The sequence below is a fragment of the Calypte anna genome, chromosome 1, assembly GCF_003957555.1.
Source record: "Calypte anna isolate BGI_N300 chromosome 1, bCalAnn1_v1.p, whole genome shotgun sequence".
In the NCBI taxonomy this organism is placed as follows: Eukaryota; Metazoa; Chordata; class Aves; order Apodiformes; family Trochilidae; genus Calypte; species Calypte anna.
This window is the reverse complement of record NC_044244.1, coordinates 108156998-108174047: the sequence shown is the minus strand read 5'-3', so window position 1 is coordinate 108174047 and position 17050 is coordinate 108156998. Positions and strand designations below refer to the sequence as shown.

The following is a 17050-nucleotide window of genomic DNA, read 5'->3' as shown; positions in this document are numbered from 1 at the left end:
AGAGCTTGTGAAAAGCTTCCATATAAAATGTAAAAACAAGGGGTAAGGGCCTTAAATGGGGAAGAGGTAGATTTAGGTTAGACATTAAGAAGAAATGCTTCACTACGAGGGTGGTGAGACACTGGCACAGGTTGCCCAGGGCAGTTGTGTCTGTTCCCACTCTGGAAGTGTTCAAGGCCAGGTTGGACGGGGCTTTGGGCAACCTGGTGTAGTGGGAGGTGTCCTTGCCTTGCAGGGGGATTGGAACTAGATGATCTTTAAGGTCTCTTCCAGCCCACACCCATTCTGTGAGTCTATTATTTAATGTCTTTTGTGCATAGTTGTACCAGAGGAGTAAAGAATACTTCATACAAGTTCTCTATTGCATCTTCTGTCATAGCAAGTTCTGCCTGCAGCAAACATGGCTCTTGCAAACCCTACAGTTTTACTCCTCAAGAGGCTGTTCTTCATTCTGGTTTCAATGACCAGCCCTGTGCCACTCAGACTTCATCTTTCTTGTTCAGTGAATCCAACACAATCAACTGAAAACAAATCTATCAGTTTACACTCATTTTGACCTCTGGTGGCTACCACGGACCAAGTGTGGCACCTGGAGACCAGTGTCTTCATCTGGTTCGGTGTTGGAGGGCATAGAGCTCACCTAGGGTACCACAGACCCTGAAATAAGTCATTTGACAGCGTGGAGCCATTTCTGAGGAAGAGGAGATCCATCCCCATTGCTGCACAGAAACAAGCAATGAATATTTTGTTACCCACTGTCCTGCCTCCTGGGTATACGCTTTTCTGTGAAGGTCAAATGGAGCTGATAGTGTAGCAAACCAGTCACAGCAGTGTTTGAAGACGTGTCTGCGGTCACCCGCATTGCATCCAGATGGTGCAGAGGACACCATGGGTGATGCGCAGAGCTGAAGGACACATCCCATAACCCCTGATCGCCACCACTGAGCTGTCGTCCGTCGGGACAGCATTGGCTTTGGAGAGCAGAAGCTGCGGGATTCCCTGAGGAGCCAGCCAGATCCCTGGAGTATTTAAAAACTGCGTAGAGGCAGCAGTTCAGGACATGCTCTAGAAGGCACGCTAATGCATATTTTTTATTTTATCTGGGGGGGGTGTGGTTGGCGTTGGCAGCTGGACACGGTGGTCTCAGCGGCCTTTTCCGACCACCACAGCTCTGCGTGTAACTGTGCCAATCTGTGGTGCGTAGGGGCGCCGCGACTCAGGCCGCACCTCCTCACAGCACCTCAGGCCGGAACCTAGGAGCAACTACGACGGTGCGAAGACGCAGCTCCGCAGCCGGGCCTTTCTTCAAAGGCGGTTTCAAGGCAGAACGCCGCTTTTCTAAAGGGCGCCGGGAGAGCTCGAAGCTCCGGCCCCGAACGGAGGCAGAACACAGAGAGGCCTGAGGAAGGAGGGGGGCGGGGTTTAAAAGGGTCGGGGCGCCGAGAGCGCGAGAGCGCCGGCCAATCAGAGCGGCCGTCCGGCTCGCCCAACCGGCTCATCCCTTTCCCTTTGGAGCAGGAGGGGAGGGGCGGGGTCTTCAGCCGTTGGGAGGCGGTGAGCAGGCGGAGGGGGCGTGACCAGGGCGTGGTCTCTGGCCGTCGGGAGCTGTTGGGCGGGCGGAGGGGGGCGTGTGCAGGGCGTGGTCTCCGGCTGTTGGGGGGCGTTAGGCGGGTGGAGGGGGGCGTGGCCGCGGCGGGGGCTGCCGCGCGCGCCATGCTGATCACGCTGTGTTACCTCTACCTATGGGCGCGCTGGGGGCCTTGCTCGGCTGCGTTCATCCGCCGCACCGTGCGCCGCCTCCACCGCTCCGCCTGCTCCTTCACGTTCTGCTGCTGCGCAGGCTCCGCGGCTGTCGCAGGCCGCTGGCCGCGCAGGCCGGCGCCTCCCGAAGAACGAGTCTGCCTCACGATAGGGAACAAAGTCTTTTTCACCGACGAGACGCAGGTACTGCCCCGAACCGCTGGGGATAGGAACTGGGAGGCGCTTCGTCCGCCGCTGCCGCCGGAGAGGCTCGGGCGGGGAAGACGCCCTGCCGGGAGCGGCCTCCCACGTTACCGTGGCAACGGCGCACCGCCTTCCCCGCCGGGCAGCGGCGGTGCTCTGCGGCCTCCCGTTCCCCTCCCGCGGCGGCCGTGGGGAGAGTGGAAGGGAGCGGTGGTGGTGCTGGCGGCGGCTGCCGTGGGCTGTGAGGTGGCGGAGCCCGGCGGGAGAGAGAGGGGAGCAGCAATTGAGGGGCTTGGGGCTGCGCTTTCTCTTCGGAGCGTGTGACAGCGGGCGTGTGAGTGGCCGGCTGGGGCTTGTGACTGACAGAATAACTCGTGGAGCTTTTTTACCGGACCTGTCACAGCCCGGCTTGTCGGGGGTAAGGCTTCTGTGAAACCCGGGTGATTTCCTTGGTAGAATATCTTGCTGCACTTGTCGTTGCCACTAGTGCAGCTTTATGGCTTAGGAAGTGGGTTGGGGAGTGTTGTTTTTTTTTACTATGCGCTTTCGAAATGCGGCTTTGTAAGCAGAGTTGTGGCAATAGAACCACTTGGCAGAACTTGTAAGTATTTCCATATTAATTTCCATTTAGCATGTACATGGCTTTAGTCTGAAAATGCTCACCGTGCTTCTGCGTTCAAGAGTCCTGTCGGAGGTTTAGCACATAGATGAATCCAAATTGAGCTTTTAGTTATGGGAAACTGCATGCTTCTCCCGGTACAAAACGGTGTTTCAAGTGAGGAAAATGATATGAAAAAGAAAAAGAATGGTGAAAATTACGTTTTTTGCAAAGGGACAGTGAGAGAGGAGGATGGGGTGAGGCTGGCATAGCTCATGAGACTGGAAAAACACCGTGCTTGAAAAAGCTTAATGTGCCATCTCTTGAGGTAAAACTGAAAGTAATCTTGCTTCTGACCTTCAGGATTTAGAACTGGAACTCTTCTGGCACCTCCCGCCCCCAGATAATCTGAATTATTTACATGAATGTTGGATTTGTCTGAATTTGTAACTAAATACCAGGATTTGTAATATTATCTGTAAATACCTTCTTGACCTCCTTTTGCTGATGATTACATGTGTTTTTGTGGAAATTATCCCAGTTGTTATACATTTAACTTAAATGGGCATTAGTGAAAGGTATTTATGAAGCATCTAGTTGGTTATCTGCGCCTCTTTAAGAAGCAGCGACTCTTGCATAAACTCTTTACATAAAGAGGATGTTTTCAGTCACATCACAAGATAACCTGCTAATGGAGTTTGTTAAAAAAAGAAGTCTTTGCTATCTGATGAGCAGATTATGTCATACTTAAAAGTAATGGGTGACAGTCTCAGAATCTCTCACAGGGACCTATTGGTAAAGCTCTTAAAACTAAATAATTGTCCATGTGTTAGTTTGGCTTTGGTTGGTCTGGATTATTGTTTTGTAAGTTGTATTTCTACTAATTTATGCTATTATTTGACCCCCTTCTGCTCATTTCTGAAATAGCTTCTCCTCAGTCTTTTGCACAGTAAGCACATTTTTTTCAGTTTGCAGTCTTATTCATGCAGACTGACAGTATAAGCTTGTAGTTTATCTGTGTTTGTTGAGAGTTGGGAAGCCCTTTGGGGAGCTGTAGTTTGGCTTGAAGTTTGGCATAAAGTAATTGTTACTACTCAAAATCTTTTTCTCTTTTAAAAATATGTGTCAAAAGTTACCAATTGCGTTTGACTCTTGAGAATGAGTCCCTCTCGAAGATGCCTCCCCCACTGCAGCTCGGTTGTGTCATACATGTGCTCTGATCTGGTTGCCTTACAGATAGAAACAGCATCACCATGGAGATCTGTACATCAGCTGTGACCACTGCCGAGAGGTGTTAACTAACATACTTTTTTGGTTTCTTGGAAGCTAGCTGGGCTATGTGGCGTTCCAAGTAGGAATAACTTTCTGGACTGTGTTCAGTAACTTCATTAAGATAACAGCAAGTCATAAATCATAACCTATAGAGGGTTTTTTTGTTTCATCTGTAATCAAATTGTGTGCTTAAGGTAATATAAAGCTTTATCAGTTCAGCTCAGCTTCCTGTGGTAGCTCTTGCAGCTTCTGTGCTCAGGAAAGCTGAACCAATTTGCAGTTTATCCTCGTGGACTTAATGTTGTGCAGTTTCCCTTTTAGATGTGGAGAGATGTAGGAGGTCTCTTACGTTTTCACAAAAAAATCCCTGAAGGTGTACAAAGCATGTGTTTTTTGTAGAATATTAGCATAATATCTATTTCTAATGTTTGCCACTTTAAAGTATGACAGAAGAATTAAGTTTAATGCAGTATCTACATTGACGAAGTGGTTAAAAAAATGGTGTGGGATCAGATTATGTGTTGAGAAACTTTGAGGTTCTTAAGCCTGTTGTTTGGTATGCTGATTCCAGCTATTGAGCTTTATTTGCTCATTTGTGAGGACAAGGAAGGGACATGTTTTTATTATTAAATCAAAGAAACTGTTGTACAAAGGTATCCTAAGCGGATGGAATATCTTCTGGACACACTTATTTTGAATGAGTTATTTCCTTAATTCTAAACTTAGAGTGACCTACTGAATGAGGAGTTGTGCAAATGCATGAGGACTTCATATATTATTTTTTTCCCCAAAGTACTCTCTCATTTTATTTCAAATGTTTTTTTACTTCATTAACTTTTTAAAGCATTTGTCCTGAGGTGGTACATGTCCACAGAATAAAACTGTCTTTATATAACTGTCTTTATGAAGGAAATCTAGAAACTTGGTAAATTAGGTCTAAAATTTATACCTGTGTGAGGTGTAGTTCTTGGGTCACTTGGGGCTGATAGGTTGGTTGGGCTTTTGTCAGCTGGGTATAAGGTAAGTGTGTGTGGCTTAGCAGTGGGGACTCTCTGTTTTCAGGGGGATTGTTACCCATGCAGGATGAATGCTGTCTGGGGTACCATCTGGTTGGAGGGGCTGTAGTGACTGCCCAGGCAGGTTCTGTGTTGGGACTGCTTTCTCTGTCTCTGCTAAGCAGCAGACGGTGCCCTTCAGCCACCAGAACTGAGCCCAGGTGATTGTCTAGTCGGGGGAGAAAAGGGAAGGAAGAGAGGAAGATGTAGGGTAAACTGCAGTGTGAATGGGTGAGGAGGATCGGGTTAAATAAGTGATGTTGCCAGTGGCAAATGGCCCACAGCAGTCACTGTGCCAATGGCATAGTGGTCGTGTTACTTGCTCTCTTGTACACATTTCCTGTAAAGCTGAAAGCAGAGTCTGAATGGGCTTAAAAGATTGGATTGTCACTTTTAGTTTTACTTTTAATGAGGTACTACTTAATGGTTCAGACCTTCCTCCTTTTTTCCTCAGGGGAAGCCTGAAATGATAGAGACCCTTCAGGTGAGGCTGAAGGATCAGATTTGAATTCAGGCTGGGAATAATTTAAAAATGAATTATTAAATCAGATCCTTGCTATACAGACTTATTTTTGTTTCCTTTCTCTTTCAGTTTCTTGATGACTTAAACAGATGGAGTCTACTTCTCATTTCTCCTTTTATATGGCCTGATAAGTTACTTAAACCAGAACATATAGCTTTTGTGACAGAAAGCATTTCAGCACAGACAGATAACTTACAAAAAATACCTGGCTCTTCAAAAGAGGTAAGTAGTTCTCTTTGTTTCTTGCATAGAAAGTAGAACAGATGGGTCATTTGGTGAGAATAAAACTAAAACACTTGAAAGAAAGAAAATCATTGGCAGGTTTTTTTTTTTATGTCCATATAGTGTTATTTGGAATAAAAAGATAATCTCTTCGCTAAAATTAATCCCTATTAGTATTCTTGTTCTATTCTGTGCTTCAAATAAACCCATAGACATTTTACAGTGATTTTTTTTTTAAGTTACACACTTCTCTGCCTGTGAATGGGAACTGCAGAATGGTGTGACTTTGTATAAGGCATGTATGGTAATATACTTTGAAAAGGAGAAAAATGCTTGAGAGCTGTCATACTAAGGCAGATCAGAAGTCTGCTTAGCTCAGTATTCTGTCTCTGATGCTAACCAAAACACATGCCTCAGTAAGAATATACAAAGCAAGCATATGTTAAGATTTCTATAAAGCTCTTCAAGCCTCCAAGCACGTGGTTGTGAAAAGTTGCAACTGAGATAGAAGTCTCCACTTGGAAGCTTTCTTTCATAAGTACAAGTTAAAGTATCATTATGCATTTGGAAACTTTTGTCAGTTTGCAGAAGTGTAGTGAAATGAGGCAACCAGGTGCCACTAATTGCCAGGTAATGGGCATGAGCTTGTGTCAAGCCCACCTGTGCCTGATTAGGGTGAGCCCCCACTGCGCATGAGCAGGACCAGGGGGCCAGTAAAAGGTGAGTCCTGAAGCACAGGCTCAGTTCAGTCCTGAGCACATCTGCAGAGAGGTCAGTTGCTTCTCTCAGCATTGCACTACCTTCATTGCGCCACTAGTGCTCATCGCCCTCAGGGTGAGGCTCTGGGCAATTAGTGGCACCTGGTTGCCTCATTTCACTACACAGAAGTAAAGCCAAAATCAAGCTTTTAATCTCCTTGCTTTTCTCTGAAATGCAGTGGGGAATAGCAACACTTCCTGATTGGAATTTTATAAATTGTATTTACCTTTTAAGGAGTAATACTTACAAAATGTTTTTGAGGCATCCAAAGATACAAATTAAGCTATTACTGAAATCCTTATGGCAAGCAAACTTACAAAATGTTAATGTCTGACATACTTTAAAGTCTAAGAAATGCCTTCTCTACTTATATATTGAAAGTGCTAAGATGTGGATTTAAAACATGATGTTCTAAAGCTTGAATTGCTGAACATATAGCATCTGTAAACAGATGATCCACAAAAATGGTATCCAGATCCTATATAAACCTACTATAAACTTGAGATGCATGTCTCTCCCCTGAATTCGATTGCTTTTATAACTTTTTGCTCAGATGAGGGATGCTTGCTGACTAGGCATCTCAGCTTGGGTGCAGGTCTGAAGGGGGAGAAGGTGTCTAACTTGAAGCAAGAGATAAACCTGCCTTACAGGGAGCAAAAATCTTCTAAGTGGTACAGTTAGTTACAGCACCTTCCTCCAACAAGCTTTCAGTTGTTGTGTGTGCTCTGTGCTCTCTTCAGTGAAGAGAACAGAATGAGCTTCACTATTTACTGGAAGCAGGAGAGGTGGAAAGACATGCATGCTAGGATATGTATCACTGGGTAGGCAATAGTAAAACCTTTGACCTGGTTGCTGGAGTGCCGTAGACAGAGCCCTCTCATTAAACAGTCTGTGTCACAAACTAGGATCAGCACCTGGGGACAGTTAACTGGGTCTCTTCCTGAATGGCCCCTTCATAGCTCCCTGAAGGACCTGCTTTTTGGCATCAGGTTTCAATCTCATTTTTGGAGCTGAAGAAAACCTGTCACATAAACAGCTCCTTGCAGCCTGTCCAGTTCCTTGCATGAGGAACATATATTGTCCAGGTCACTTGTTATAGGAGATGATCTAGGAGTTGTCTGTTGCAGGGAACATTGAGAGAAGAGTGATTGGTAAGTAGGCTTACCTAGCTTGAGTGCAGAAATAGAAAGACAGATTGGGAATAGAATTTTTAGTACTTTCACCCTCCATGGCAGTGTCTCAATTCTAGAGAGGAGCATGCTGTTGGAGCATGGTAGGCTTTGCCCTCTAGAGGAATGATGTCCAGGTGAAGTGCTGCATCAAGCAAAATCTTTATCTCCATGAAGCTCAGAGTGTGAAGGGCACGGATACTAGAAGCTTGTTGAGATTTTTTTCTGCTGATGTCTTCTGACCCTTCTTCCACTGGCTTCATGTTTCCTCTGAGAACACAAGGAGACACATTAGCTGTTTTTGTATTTTGATTGCTTTTGAAGTGAGACTGAATCCATCTGTATTAGCCCAACTTCTAGGAGGTAAACTAGATAGCACACCTGTTGTGCTGTCTGTGTTGCCTCAGAGTGCACCAGGGGAGTGCTGCGCTGAGTCAGACAAGGTGAAGGGGGAGGGTTTTTTCAACTTCTCTTTTGTTTCTTTGTTTTGTTTTGTTTTTAGTAGAGAGGTCCACAGAAACATCTGGGTTCAAGCTCTATTTTTTTGTACTTTCGGGATTTATTCTTTGGCAGAGATTTTTAATGTTGGTTGTTTTTTTCTTTTGGTTTGTTTTTTTTTTTCTCTTTTAGAATGGAAAACATTTACATTCTTGTGTAGGCATTAATAATTAATTTGATTTATCAAGCTCAAAAAAGATAGTTCAGGCAAAAGACTGAAAAGGACTGCTGGTTTGTTTTATTTATTTTTCTTCCCTGTAGGTGTCACTTCTAGCAAAGTGTTTTTAATTCTGCTACCTCTGGCAGCAAGCTGATGACATAGGCAGGGGTTGTAAGAAGAGATTGCTTCTGTGACCTATGAGAATTTCCAGACAGAGAAGCCATTCTTCATAGGGCTGTCAGTGATCTGTGACTGGTTTATGTTGAAACTGAGATGGACCCAGAAAGCAGCAGTAGTGTAAATAATTTCTTATCACTACTGGCCTTTGATTCCGTATTTTTACAGATTTTTGATAAAGATTTCTATTCATTGCAGGAAAGCTTGGTCTGCTTCAGAATATTCTCTGAGGCAAATGGATTGTTGCATGAGCAGAATTACAGGTCATGTTTTAGCAACAGCCTTACTTTGTGAGGTTCTTTTGTGTATTCACTTTATTTGCACTAGACAGCAATGGCTTCTTTTTACTTGTTAATGTGTCTAGTATTTTACTGGGTGCCGTGCAAAAAAGCTCAAGAGTGTCAAGAGCTTTGCAGTTTCCAGGTGATGTGGGTGTTACTTGTTTGTGCCTGTTCTCTGAGTAAGGGAAGATATCTAAATATTAAAGAAAAGATACATAAATAGAGAGTACCCAAGAGTCTTATGCGGAGGAAAATACAGAAGGAAGCTGATATCTTGCATCATAAAAGTTCCTGCTGTGTTTGTTACTGATGATGATGAATTGCTAACAGTTAGCAGTGGCCCCTTAGAGTTTTACACCTCATGACTACAGTTGGAGATTGCAGTTCCAGTAATGAATGTTGCAGCAATAGACTAAGCACAGTTGGGAATACCTTCCATCTGGAATGTGGTCGTGTTGTCCAGGTCATCACTCAAGGCAGCTGGCTGAGGCAACTCTGGCTGACATGGTCACAGATTTCCCTAGTGACAGTAAAGTGAAATCTGACTGATGCACCAACTACAGTGATTGTCTGGTGGTGTTATCTTTCAGAAAGATTTTTGTTTTGCTTGTTAAATGTCATAGTTGTTTTAAACACATAAAGCATCACAGAAATAAGACTTAAAAGAGATTCTGGCAAGTTAGTATTCTATAATTCCACATTTTTTTAAGTACTTGATTTAAAACTGCTTACAATCCTTGTATTTACTGGTTGAGCCATATTGTTTTGATAATCACAGAATCATCTGGGTTGGAAAGGACCTCTGGGATCATAAAGTCCAACCCTTGATCCATTACCACTGTGGTTACCAGACCATGGCACTGAGTGCCACATCCAGTCTCTCCTTAAAAACCTCCAGGGATGGAGAATCTACCATCTCCCTGGTCAGCCCATTCCAATGCCTGATCACCCTCTCTGGAAAGAATTCTTTCCTAATATCCAACCTGAACCTCCCCTGGCAGAGCTTAAGTCCATGCCCTCTTGTCGTACTGATGGCTGCCTGGGAGAAGAGCCCAACCCCCCCCCTGGCTACTCCCTCCTTTCAGGGAGTTATAGAGAGCGATGAGGTCTCCCCTGAGCCTCCTCTTCTCCAGGCTGAACACCCCCAGCTCCCTCAGCCCTTCCTCACAGGACTCGTGCTGGATCCCTACACAGCCTCCCTGCTCTTCTCTGGACCTGCTCCAGCACCTCAATCTCCTTCTGAACTGCAGGGCCCAGAACTGGACACAGGACTCAAGGTGTGGCCTCACCAGTGCTGAGTGCAGAGGCAGAATCCCTTCCCTGTTGGCGACACTGTTCCTGATACAGTGTTCCTATATAATGACCTTCTGTTGGCTATGCCTACTGTATTCCAGCTTTGATAGTAGAATCCTTTGGGAAGAAAGGGCAGTTTTTATTTGCAGTTCATCTTGCAGTCTCATAATGCTGTTGCAATTTTGATATTTTTCTGTAAACTTTTCAAACATGCATATGTTTTATTTTAGATTGTGAAGTGGTCAGACTACTGTTCACCATTGGCCTATAAACCTGGTGAGCCTTATAAGCTAATTGCTGAAGCAAGTTTAGATAACTTCAGTAACCTTGGAATAGCATTCATGGAAGACAGGCTTCAAATGGATAATGGAATGGTGCCACACAAGATTGTTTGTAAGTATCATTACAAATTGTTTATAATAGTAGGAAATGTTACATGATTGCTTTATGACTGTACTATATGTCTTCATACTACATAAAACCTCATGCTTTTATTTTGCCACATTGTTTTCTTGTCTCATTTCTTCCTGCCTAGTTGTGTCTGTTCAGTTGTGCTGACAAAACTGTGGGTCATGCAGAAAGAAAAAAAAAAATCTTCCCACTCCCCATCCCACCCACCCCACCCCCCGGAAAAAAAAAAAAAAAAAAAGTGAGGTTTTTTGTTTTGGTGTAGAGTTTTTGTGTTTGGTTGTGGGAATTTTTGTTTGGTTGGTAGGGTTTTTTCCGTGTGGATCATAGTGCATTGTTGGAAGTCGGGCATGATAAAATTGTTAACACTTACATAGTGTGCAAGAGAGACATGACAAATGTACCTGATGTGCTGTTCTGCAAAAATATTCAGGTGAGGAGGGAATGGAAGCTGAAGTAGTGCCCCAGACAGTTTTCAGGGTGTTTTCTGGCTCATTTTGCTACAGGTATTGTGTGCATGCTTGAACTCCTCCAGGGGAACATGTTTATGGAGGCTGTTGATGAAGCACTGTATGGGCTGGTAGTAGTGAAATTCTTCTGGGATGTGAAAAAATGTTACCTCAAATGCCTGCTGCAAATTGGGAAAAAGGGATATAGTTTTGTGGGAATGCAAGTGTTGTTAGGCTAAGAAAGTGACTAACTGGGGTATGTTGTACTGTGTGTCAGTTGACTATATTAAGCTTCTCATTGAATTTCTTTGAGGAATAGTATTTTATGTGAAATATTTTCACAGCTCAGCAGCTGAAAAAGAAATACCGTATGAAGACTATTTTTTTCTCTTTTATTTAGTTCATTCTGCAATTTTCACAGTGGCAATAGTGATCTTTGCCCTTCTTTTCTCACTTTTATTTGTCCAAAATTTGTTATCTTAACATTCCCATCTTTTTTGAGGGAAAAAGGGGAAGGTTTAACAGCTCTTCCCATGTCATAGTTTTCCCTCGGATTCTTAGCTCCCAAGTCTTGCTATGGGTAGGTGTCTTCCTCTCTGCAGACTGAAAACTGTTCAGAATTTTTTTACTTACTTTTACCTTACTTGCCAAACTTTTATCTGTAGCCTTCAGCAAAGCAAGAGACATAGTTCAATGCCTCCATCTTGCCCAATATCATCACTTTAATAGCTTATTTTGAAATAGTTTATTTCAAAATAGCAGCAAGCAGTTTTCTACCTTGCCTGTCTTAAGAGAGCAATGTTTTTCCAAAGGTAGTTCCCTTGCTTCATTTTCTTGTTTACTGGGGACAGAGGGACAGGCAAAATAACAAGCTGACAAAGTAATACACTTAGCAGAACTTCCTCACCTTCTCACTGGTAAAATGTTGTTAAGAATGTTAAGAATACATCTGCATTGTGTACAATAGCAATCATGTTTTACTTATGTGCAAATATTTTTGCATTCACAGTAAATGTTACTTTACAGGGCACAATTGTGCCCTGTAAATATTGAGTGTTGTGCTCTCAGTCAAAATTTCCTGAAACAAGGGATCATTAGAGAAATGACTTATGTTAAATGCAAATTTATTATGGTCTTGGTGGAGGTTAGGGTTTGGTCTGTCCAACAATTAAAGTTTGTGTTATTATAGATGGTTTCATTGAAATTAGATCAAAATCATGCTATAGTATAGATATTCATAATAGCTTTTTTACTGCATTTTTTTATAACATCTTATTCTTTAACTCTTCTAGCTGTACATTTACAGGAATCTAGTCTGAAGGAGTTGGCACAGGTGGCACCATCTGTAAAAGCACGAAGTGCTAATGGCACACAAATGGATGAAGTAACTCCTGCTGATTCTTTTGAGACTGATTTGAAATCAGGATTAGCAGTAGCTGAGTCTGCAGGAGAGGAAAGTGAAGAGGAAAAGTCTAAGCTAGGGAAAGAAAGTGAGCATGAAGATGAATCTGACAAAGAGCCAGGTGCTGCAGAACATCATCACTTGCATATTTTCAGCTGCCATGAATGCCTGCAACTTGAAAAGAGTACTATTGAAGCCATCAAACTGGCCTCTAGAGAAGACATTCCAAAACTTTCTGATGATTCCAATAGCAAACTGGAAGACAAGAATGATGACCATCTAGCAAAAGGAATGAAACGAGTGAACCTTGCTGGAAAGCCCCCAAATGTATTGATTTATCTTGGCTCTGAAACTGCAAAAGTGGAATTTGAGCAGGTAAAATCAGTCCTTCAGGAATGCATTGATGCAGACAGCTATACCATCTACCAGCTGCATGAGGAACAAGTTTTGAAAGATCCATGGATTGATAATTCACTGCTGTTGGTCATTGCCACAGAGGAGCCTATTTCTGAGGAGTGCCACAAACAATTTATGAAGTTTTTATCTAAAGGTGGGAAGATTCTAGGTTTTTCTTCATCTTTTACATTTGATGGCATACGAATAAAGAGAAAAAACAAACTGAAGAAGACTGTTCATGAATTAGTAGTCTCTAAAATGGACAGCACTGAAATTAAATTAAATCTTTTGGTCAGTGGCAGTATTTTTGAGGAAGTGGTGAAGAAAGATACCAGCAAAGTGAAGACATTGTGTCGATTAAATAATGCTGATAAAGATGCAGTTATTGTTCATCTGACTTATGGGGACAATGGAGGGGAAGCCATTCTTTCTCAGGTACTGTATATGCAGAAGCATTGATTTGCTCATTGCTACACAATGTTGTATATTAAAAAAGTTCACTTGTTCCTATTGCATATTCTTGGGGGATGCTTGTTAAAGGGAGCAATAGGTGGATGTCTCAGTGAATGTACAAGGACTCAGAATGTAGAACAGTTTTCACCTGACTCTCAGGAAGCTTAAAGAAAGGGAATGTTGCTGGTGTCCCACTTCCTTGTTTTCACCATGTAACTATATACACTTAGGTTGTGCAAGATCACAGTGCGAGGTAGAAGAGAGAGCACATTTGGGAGATATGCATAGTAAGCAAGCATCTTTAAGAGCTATACCTTTTTCTCTCTGGTGAAAATTCTGCGGTGATACAGCTGCATTTTGTAGATTTTTGGGAGGCGGGAACAGGAAGAACAGACTCATTGGGAAACTCAGGGTGAAATCTTACACTGACAAGGTAAAAAAAGAAACATCCATCCAAATATATGAACTATGGTGAAGCAAAAATTCAGAAGTGGTTGTAAAATTAACCTTGCAAATAATTTAAAGGACATCTCCTCTTAATGTTTAAGATAAAGTGCTTTATTTAATAAAAATAAGCATTCTGAAGATCTTACTAAGTGAATGAGACAGTCCTAGGCTCTATTAAACTATTACTATTCTAGCCATGTCTAGAAAAACTGCTGTACAATTCTTGCTTGAGCAAGTAACTACACAATAGATTGGCCTTTGACTGCACTGAAATGCCATTATTGATTTAGGTCTTCTGGTTTTGTTGTTTGCTTGTTTGTTGCTTTTTTCTCATAGTATTGCTACTGGTTTTTTACATATATTCTGTTCATATCTTGTGTTGTCTATGAAGCAAATAATTTTATGATTTCTTTAGCAGTGTTTTGATTAAGGCTAATTTCTAGATGAATGTTAGGTTCATGATATTGGCCTTGCATTTCTGTAATTTAAAAAAACCCTTTATTCAACTGGAATACATTTTTCTATTTACTACTGAAATTAAAATTCTGAAACTTTTTTTGTTGTTTTCTAAGCCTTGGTATTATCTTGATCAGTAATTTATGTTCCTAAGTTTTTTGTTGTGGGTGGCAGGGGCAAATCCAACCTGCTGGAAACTTGGGTTTTTGTTTCCCGAGTCTTCCTTCAGGCTTTAAACTTTTAAACATTTAATAGTCTGCACCTAACAAATAACTCAGAGCACCTGGAGGACAGAAGAGGAGGGGTCTAGAATGAGCCAAAATCTTATTCCATTTAGGAATAATAATATCCATTTATTAATAATGATAACGCAGCAAATAGGTACCTCTCCAGTGTTACATTGTTGTCATCTCTTAAAAAAAACCCCAACAACCAAAAAAAACTCACACAAGGAGTTAAGTAGCAGATAAGTTCCAGTGTTCGGAATCTTTTTTGTTACTGTTACTCACTGTCTTCCTGGATAATGGGTGAGGAAGCTTCCATGTCTGTTGAAGGTACATGTTTGTCACTGATTATTTAGATGTTCACACATACTTGGCTAAAGTTTTGAGTGATAGAAAGGCTCATAAGAGGTACCACTAAGTTTAGAAGATAAGTGAATGCCTCAGAAGTATGTGTCTACCACGGTGTATAGCCTGTATTATTAAATCTAGAGAGTGTTCAGCCATTTTGTAAAAAAACTTTGAAAGTGAGCTTGAAGGCAACTTGCCATTCTGGAGTTAGCCTTACCAGAAGCAGAGGTAAACATTTTTTTCTGACGTGGCTGTTCACAATTATGTCACTTCCCATACATTGTTTTTACTTTCAGGCAGCGCAATGAGGAAGTCAGAGCAAGATTTATTTATCAGTATCTAAGTAGATACAGAATATGAGAGAGACATAGCTAAACAAACTTTATGAAACATTCTAGAACCTATTTTTGCTAATATTTTAGTCACAGAAGAACTTTCTCAGGAGCTCAGAGCACTCAGATTAAATCGTTCACATTTCAGGTAGCCTAATTTTAGCTATTACTTAATTCAGAAATATTCATTGGGTTCCTGAAAGTATTTTCATCTCCTACCAGTTTATCAGATTAAATCTACTAGCTTTTTGGAAACTGTTATACTGCCACCCATGTGTTGTATGCTTGTACTAGAAAATTGATTTGATACTGTTGCTATCCGTTTCTGCAAGATCCATGGTAAAACCTGCTTTGCTGTACCGTTTAAATTGACCCTTCTGCTGTAGTAAAACTTAATACTGCAGAGGTTTTCCCCAGAAAAAAGGTCATTACAGTATAGCTTAAACAATCAGGTTAAAAGGATTAGTGTGTCATTTTATAATTTTAAATGACTTCCAGTCTGGATTTGAAAAGCCTTATTGTTTTCTCTTCAAGGGGGACTGACATGGACATCAGCCATTAAATATTCTGTCACAAACTTTTTGTTGCCCTTTTTTCTGTTCTTTTCTATTGTTCTTCTCCCTCCCTCAATTCAGCATATTTCCCTGAATTTGAATAAAGTAGATAATACTGAGATGAACAGCTTTAAAATGTGCAAAATTAACAAAGATAATAGCTTCTGATTTTCATTAAATGAATATACAGGGTACAAGGCTTCTAAGTATTTTGGAACACTTATTTTTTTAAAAAATCACTGAGCAAGGAAAACCAAAATACAAGAATCCAAACCCAAAAGACGGTCAAGAATGTTTTGGGTGTTTTTTTTCTTCCTTCTGCATTTCACTGCTACTTTTAAGCATCTGTTTCAGCCTTGAGAGGTGGTTCTCTACAAAGTGGTCCTCTGGAGTTCTTTGTTCTCATTCAAACAGAAGCATTTCTTTATCTGAACTGATTACAACTAACTTCATGTGTAAGAGTAAGGACTTGCTCAGTCTGAGCTCTACATATCTTGTGCAATCTCTGATAAAGCTCTTTAAATTTAATGTAATTCTGCTCTTACAAGCCAGAGTATGACCAGTATTGCTGTTAGTTCTAGATTGCTATCAGACATGAAAAGAAGTCTAAGTCTAAGTAAAAACAAGTTTGCACATCTCCTCCAAGAGAGGTCCAGTTTATTTAAGAAGGCTTCAGAGAAAATTGCAGTGTATTGACAATTGTGATTTCTGAAACCATAGTGTATAGTTTATTAGGATAATAAAGCTCTACTTTTGTAGATAAGATAAAGGCATAAGAAATTTTTTAATTGCACTAGTAATACTGGGTGTTTCAGCAACCACAGTCAAGACAAAGCTGCTTTTGAAACTGTTGTGTGTATCTCTTTCTGCCATGCTAAAATGTGTAATACCAACAGTTTTTCTTTTTTTTTTTTTTATTCCCTTTGCACATATCCTTCCAGGCACACTTGGAACTGGATATCAGTTCTATGGAAGTACAAACTGAAGAGGATTTTAATTTGCTTAAGTTAAGCAATGCCAAGAGATGTGACATTCTCAAGGAGATCCTGATGATGCTTGGTCTGAGTTGTGAATTAAGTGAAATTCCTATGTTGACACCTATTTACCTTCTCTCTTCTGATGAGGTAAGGCTTCTGCTTACATTTAAGCTGTCTGAGATTTATCCTTCAAGGCAAATTCATTGCTCACTATGTTTCTTATGTCGTATTTTTGTTTGAAAAAGTTTACCTATGTATTATGCATAAATAAAAAGCTTAATTTCTACTCTGTCACTGTTTTGTTGCCTGTCAGTAGTAGTTTTGAATGGTGAAATTGTGCAGGGTTAGCTTTTCATATATATTTGCTATATTTCTGTTAAGAACTTTAAAGCTTACTTGTGTGCTTCTGCAATATCCAAAACGTAAGGCTCTGGCAAGTGATAGATAGAACTGATTTAAAAGACAGGATTTGTTTTTCTTTCAGAATGAGGTAGAAAGTTCTGTATAGGCTGGCAACAAAAGGTCAAACCCCAATTATGGAAAATGCTGTGACAGACAGAAACTTAAAGTCCTGAGTAAGCCGGGAAGGGTGTGTGATTACACAATGAAGAACTTTATTCCTGAGGCTGTTGTAACGTTTCCCAGAAATAGAA

The 17050-nt window shown here is 41.4% G+C and overlaps 1 protein-coding gene across 2 annotated transcripts in view; it reads left to right on the top strand.

Moving 5' to 3' along the window:
- Positions 1-1691: 1691 nt before the first annotated feature.
- HLCS (holocarboxylase synthetase) overlaps positions 1692-17050 on the top strand; it is a 112378-nt gene continuing 97019 nt past the window's right edge. The window contains exons 1-5 of one of the 2 annotated variants that reach the window (XM_030469506.1): positions 1692-1944; positions 5462-5614; positions 10182-10344; positions 12101-13041; positions 16362-16544. In XM_030469506.1, the coding sequence (XP_030325366.1) occupies positions 1714-1944; positions 5462-5614; positions 10182-10344; positions 12101-13041; positions 16362-16544 (1671 nt within the window). In that variant the 5' untranslated portion in view covers positions 1692-1713. Of the gene's footprint in view, positions 1945-1972; positions 2363-5461; positions 5615-10181; positions 10345-12100; positions 13042-16361; positions 16545-17050 lie in introns of those variants that run through there. The other variant, XM_030469507.1, reaches the window with a different exon arrangement.